Raw genomic sequence first — 6579 nt, forward strand, 5'->3', positions numbered from 1 at the left:
TCAATTTTAATTCCTTTCTCAGTAACGATAGCCTTTAATGAATCATGGTCTCTAAAAGAAGGAAAATCTCCAAAATAGCATCAAGAGACGGTAAACTGAAATCAGGAATCTTTTCAGCTGCTTTTGGTGAAACATGTGGAACTTGAACTTGTGGAGACGGTTCCACAACTGGTGTCTTTAAGATATTGTCATCTCTGCCCAAGTCAAAAATAGGTTCTTCCACCATAAACTAAGGATTTATCAGTGTTACAACAACTTCTGGTTCTTCAATATCAAGCTCGTCTATCAGTTTCAACTTTGGAGATGCCGCCCTCTTTGACTTCATCTTAATACGAACTATCTTTTTCTTCACCAGTTTGTCAACGACCTTCTCAGGAACATAAGATTCATCTTGATTATCTGTAGACTTGTCTTTCCTGGAACTCTCAACCTTTTTCTCAAACTTAGCCCTTGGATTGGCTAGTCTCATCCTACGACCTTCAGAATCTGATTCTGTTTCTTCAGGATCTTTCTCCGATGTTGCTGAATATACTTCTTCTTGAGTGACTGGAGTAACAACCTCTTTCTTTATGACTTTTCTCTTTTTCTTCTTAGGAGTGACAGACTCTTCTTCAGAATTAGATTCAATCTTAATAAACCGCTTGCCCACCGGCTTTAAATTCAAAATCAAACTTTCTTCTTTAGCCCGATCAGAATCACTATCATCAATCACCATTTATTATCAGACAGTGCAACATAATCTGGATTCTTGAGATGTTCAAACAATCCTCTAAACTTCGGAATATCAGCTTCTTTCACAAATTTATACCAAGCTAATTTTGCCAAATTATTCCCCATGACACGATCTAGAAAGGTCTTTGGCCCTTCCTTCTTGACATCAGGAAATACCTCCTCAACAAGCATCTAGGAAAACCTCGGATACTTCAACCACTGATCATACCGAAGTTCATCTTCATGTTGTCTAGAATCATTCTGGAGAAATTGTACTTTAGATTCAGACACAAAGCAGCCATGGTACTCATATGGTAATCTAGAATCTCCTCGTAACCTCCTTTCCTATGTACAAGGAAATGAATTACAATATGCACAAGGTACTTGAATGGCCTTGATAGTGCAGTCTTCCTCAAAGCTACCTTGTTCAATGAATCCCTGTAAACCATCCTTAGCATGCACCCTTTCACCATCTTTTCTTCAAGATCAACAGGATCAGTTGATGAATCCCTAAACTCCAAAACTTTTCTAATCAGGGCTTCATCCACCACAATATCCTTATCTTGTACTTTCGAGTGAATATCCTTCCAAGACACCTTAGCATTTTTCTAGAAAGCAGACACTATGCTCTCATAAGGATCTGCTAAATATGTAATAGCCTTGTAGATTCTAGATCTTCTCAGAAATGGCATAATGACTTTGAACTTCGCTGCTTTAGGATCCTCTTCATTTAGGTAAGCATAGATGTTGTGCTTTGGATTAGTATTCTTAGCTTTCTTAATCATCTGCACAAACAAATATACATGTTAACATTGAAATCAATCAACGTATAAGTCCTATCCAGCGTATAAGTCAATAACTACGTATCTGTTTGTTTCTACGTATAAGTCTAAATCACGTATAAGTATAATTCAACATATAAGTCTGGAACTAGCGTATATGTATGCTAGCGTATAAGTCAGATTGAACGTATATGTTTGATTGTTTGACTTTGGTAAACGCATATACTCCGTATATGTCTAAACATATACGGCGTATATGTTTGTGTTTTAACCAAACTCAAAATTGCAAATCTGTACAACATTAGGATTCAACAAGCATCATGCAAGCATCATTTAAGTCTTTATAGTCTATATTCTAGATCAATTTTATGACATATCAATGTTTAACTAATCAAAACGCAGTAGATCTGAACGTATAAGTTTTATCATTTCAGATCTAACACAATCAATACATTATAATCCAATTAAGTGTTATATCAACACTCGTAATATCAATCCAAAGATTAAACATTTATGATTTTCATCAAAACAGAATTATTCTTGTCACTTTTGACATATACGTGGCCTGAGTTACTGTTCATTATCAGATCTGATTCAATATCTCACCTTAATAATTTGGATTGATGTGCAAATCACCAATACAAATATCCTCAATCAAAGTAACGACAAGAATTGTGAGAAAGAATGAATCAAGCAGAGAGTATTTGGACAGACAGACGTATAAGTATATACATATGCGGCGTTTAACTCTCATATATATACCCTTGAACTTATGCGGCGTATAAGTATGAGACTTATACGGCGCATAACTTATGCGGCGTATAAGTCTCAATACTTATACGTTGCATAAGTATGTCCAAAAAAACTCTAATTTCATGTCCTATTCACACCAATGTAATGTTCCAGGTACAAATTAATGTCCCTGTACATTGTAAGAATAACTTAAATAAGCTCAGTTTTGAAAAATCACTATTTTACCAAGTCCCAACTTAATGACCTTGAATAAAACTGATAAATGTATTGATCTTTTTAATTTGATAAAACTTGGAAAAATTTATTGTCCAACAAAAAACCACAGAGAGATAGTTCAGCCACACATCAAGAGTCGAAAAACTAAACCAGAAAGAAATTTTTTTTGGTTTTTTAATAGAAACAAATAACAAGTGAAATTTAACAAAACAGAAATCACATATTTTTGTAAGTTTGAGCAGGGAATCATATTGACCAAATAGCCTTTCCATCACAGTTTTATTTTCAGCGTTTATTATGACTGGTGTTAAGTCAGTCATTGGTATTGTTTTCCACCTAAACCTTTTAAACAAATGATTCAGGAATTTCTGTGATACATTTAATTGGTTCAATTAGGCACAAGCTATCAGGAACTATCAGTTTTAATCTTGATTCAGGTGTAATTTGATTTTTACCTAGTCACCCCAACTTAACATAAACCTTAGAATCAGAAGATAAAAATACTTTTTATTTACGGCATATCAGCAAATAATCCCCACTACAAGACATACCACCGTTATCAAGCAATACCCTAAGATCCTTTCCCATGGATGAGTATGCACGATTTCATTTGTCGGCTTGCATACATTGTGTCCCTTGTGCTTCGTTTCTTAATGGTAATAAGATGCGAGGAAGGGGACAATGTATGTCTAACAGCGGATTTCGATTAAGTCAGTAATGATTTAGTACATAAGTACTTGTGCGATCAAGTTTAATGACTTATAAAGCAGCTTAGTCTGCAGGTTTGCTTTTTAAAGCTTGTTTAAATATTCATCGAAATGAATACCCAGATAATAAACCGCATAAAAACCCAATGGATCCAGGAACCTTAAAGCATCTCATCAATACTGGATTTAAGGCCATAAAACCATACATCATTGAAGCGTTAACCACTTACTGATAGCTATGTTTTATCAAATTTAAACAATCATTCGGATTAAAAGGCTTGAGTATGACAAGCTATTACATTTCTGCCATCATTATCAAGACTTTTGTTAGAAACTAACACCCATCAATTTGGCAATTCTAAGTTTATATCACTTAGTTTTCCTTGTTTGTTTTAAAGACCTACCAATACACTAATATAGTTAAGCACAAAGCCTTTTATACCTACTTTTTACTGGATTTGGGACCAGATAATCAATATACTGTCATCTTCCCTTTTTGCTTCAAAAACACATTTTCTAAGGAGCAACATTTTTAATGTTTTTGACATTTTTGAATTTTAAAATGTTTTTGGCTTTTTCAAAATTTTCAAGGTTTTTGGTTTTTTCAAATTTTTCAATGTTTATGGTTCTTTCGAAAAATTTCTCCCCCTAAAATCAAAAATTATATGAAAAAGTTTATGTATAAAAGAAAATTTGACTATGATATTTGGGATCACAAGGTATCCGACCCATCGACTATCTCGGTAACCCTCATTTCAACAACGCATTATTAAACCATTAAGTTTTAATAAGTATTGAAATCGTGACTTATCAAAAGCTTTGGTGAAAGGATCTGCTTTTTGTTCATTGATGTGAATTTTTTCTATGGTAATCAACTTCTTTTCGTAACGGTCACGAATAATGTGATACCGTATCTCAATATGTTTAATTTTAGAGTGGTTTATCGGATTCTTAGTTATTGATATAGCTGCATTATTATCTACGAAGATAGGGGTAGTAAGAAAATTCAAACTGTAGTTCCGCATCTGTTATTGTATCTAAAGAACCTGAGAACAGCAACTAGAGGCTGCTACATACTAAAGCTTCACAGGTAGACAACGAAACCGTGGTTTGTTTCTTGCATTGCCAGGTGACAAGTCGCTTGCCGAAGAACTGACACCCTGCCGTTGTAGATTTGGCATTCAGCTTATAGCTCCCATAATCCAAATCTGAGTATGCCTTCAGCACAAACTCATCGTCCTTTGGATACCAGAGAACGGGCCCCGGACATCCCTTGAGATAGCGTAGAATTCTCTTGACAATGATGTGAAACCTTCGGATTCGATTGATACCGGGCGCACAAACATGTGGAATACATGATGTCTGGCCGAGAAGCAGTAAGATACATCAATGAGCCTATCATGGATTAGTATAGCGTTTGATCAACCTTCTCCCCGTTGGGATCAGGACCGATACCATGATTTAATGGTAGAAGAGTGCTGATTGCTGATGCATCAGACATGTTGAACTTTGCCAATACGTCATTGACATACTTGGTCTGATGGATGAAGATACCATCTAACATCTGTTCTACTTGAAGTCCAAGAAAGAATTTCATCTCCCCCATTGCACTCATTTCAAACTTCTTCTCCATTACTTCTTCAAACTACATGCACAAAACATCGTTTTTCGACCCAAAGATGATATCGTCGACGTATATCTGCATGATCAGTAGTTGTCCATCAACAGATTTGGTGAAAAGTGTACAGTCGACGGTTCCTCTAATAAACCCGTTGTCCAAGAGATGTTGGGACAACGTCTCATACCAAGCTCTCAGGGCTTGATGGAGACCGTAAAGGGCTTTATCAAGGAGATACACTTTGTCTTTGTGGATCGGATTGACAAATCCCGGTGGTTGTCCCACATAGACTTCTTCACTAATCTTCCCGTTAAGGAATGCTGACTTCACATCCAACTTATAAACTTTGAAACCCTTCCAAGAAGCAAACAATAGAAAAATCCAAATAGCTTCTAGCCTTTCAACTGGTGCATAAACCTCATTATAGTCGATACCTTCCCTCTGATTAAATCCCAACACAACAAGTCTTGCCTTGTTTCTTACAACAATCCCATTCTCATCCGTTTTGCAGTTGAACACCCACTTGGTGTTAATCTGCTTTTTATCTTCAGGTAAGTCAACCAATTTCCAGACCCCGAGCTTCTCAAACTGCAGAAGCTCCCCTTGCATGGCATTCACCCAGCTTTCTTCTGTTAGGGTCTCTTTATACGTTTTCGGCTCAACCTGAGAAATAAAACATTTAACTGAATATTGATTTTATAAAGGAAAAACATTATAGTAAAAACACTGAAGGTTTCTGATCAATTTGACGTCTTGTTTGCACCCCAGCATTCAGATCTCCTATTATATTATCCTCGGGATGGTAGGATAATGTACTCGGCATCACCTCGGTAGGTACTGACACTTCAGATTGAAGATTGTTCTCACACACTTCAGTAGCAATAGTGGATGGAGAAATAGATTCAATAATCTCCTCATCTGATTCACCATCGTCATCAAAAACTAGATTCTCTGCATGTCATCGGATTGATATAGCATTGGTACATTGTCTTCTGATAACTGTTGTTGATATAGCATCGTCAGTGTCTCTTCAGAAAGTACTTCCTCAGGGAGTTTGAAACTCTCCCATAGGCTTTCATAATCAAACAGCCTAGAATCCTCTGGTCGTTGAATGGTAGGAGTGTATCTTTGACAAATGAAATTTTGGAGTTGGACAATCTTGTGGAGGCTAGGAATGTAGACACGTCTGAGTGGACTAGCATACCCCACAAAGAAACCTTCGACAGATTTGGGACCAAATTTTCCATTAAGATCAAGAACAGTACATGTTGATCCATACGGTTCAAGCCACTTTAAATTAGGTTTTTGACGATTAAGTAGCTCAAAACACGTCTTGCCGAATTTCTTGACTGAGAAGCACTCGGTTGAGAGTATAACAAGCTGCCGCCACTGCTTCTGACCAAAAATTAACTAGTTATTTTGAATCTGAAAGCATAGTTCGAGCCGTTCAATTAAGGTCTGATTCATTCGTTCAGCAACCCCATTTTGCTGTGGAGTGTACGGTGCACTGAATTCATGAAGAATCCCCCAGTCATTACAGTACTGTAGCATCTTGTTGTTCTAGAACTCCGTCCCATTGTCACTTATTATTCGTCGGATTCGGTAGATTATACAAATTCTCCAGCTTCTTGAATAAGATCATCAGGGAATCATATGTCTCATCCTTTGATTCCAAAAACATCACCCACGAAAATCTCGAGTAATCATCAGTAACCACAAGACAATAAAGCTCTCCTGTGATACTTTTGACATTCACTGGACCAAATAGATCCATATGGAGGCGTTCGAACGG

The 6579-nt window shown here is 36.6% G+C and overlaps 1 protein-coding gene across 1 annotated transcript; it reads right to left on the reverse strand.

The window, feature by feature from the left end:
- Nucleotides 1–4801: 4801 nt before the first annotated feature.
- Nucleotides 4802–6338, reverse strand: LOC143579529 (uncharacterized). Its single transcript, XM_077062810.1, has 5 exons — nucleotides 6267–6338; nucleotides 5849–6182; nucleotides 5551–5738; nucleotides 5026–5450; nucleotides 4802–4868 (listed from the first exon to the last, which is right to left on the reverse strand). Exons 1-5 carry the CDS (start codon nucleotides 6336–6338, stop codon nucleotides 4802–4804), a joined length of 1086 nt encoding a protein of 361 aa, XP_076918925.1.
- Nucleotides 6339–6579: the final 241 nt, after the last annotated feature.

The sequence above is a fragment of the Bidens hawaiensis genome, unplaced genomic scaffold, assembly GCF_021521415.1.
Source record: "Bidens hawaiensis isolate Kalapana, Puna unplaced genomic scaffold, B.hawaiensis_p1.1 tig00001463_1, whole genome shotgun sequence".
Taxonomy (NCBI): Eukaryota; Viridiplantae; Streptophyta; class Magnoliopsida; order Asterales; family Asteraceae; genus Bidens; species Bidens hawaiensis.

What these genes read in the sequence shown, in the direction of transcription:
- LOC143579529 (XM_077062810.1), bottom strand. Translation starts at nt 6,338, where the DNA reads ATGCTACAGTACTGTAATGACTGGGGGATTCTTCATGAATTCAGTGCA. An exon ending in ACACTCCACAGCAAAATGGG is followed by an intron (nt 6,183 to 6,266) that starts GTTGCTGAACGA and finishes ATTTTTGGTCAG; the next exon opens with AAGCAGTGGCGGCAGCTTGT. An exon ending in CCGATCCACAAAGACAAAGT is followed by an intron (nt 4,869 to 5,025) that starts GTATCTCCTTGA and finishes CTGATCATGCAG; the next exon opens with ATATACGTCGACGATATCAT.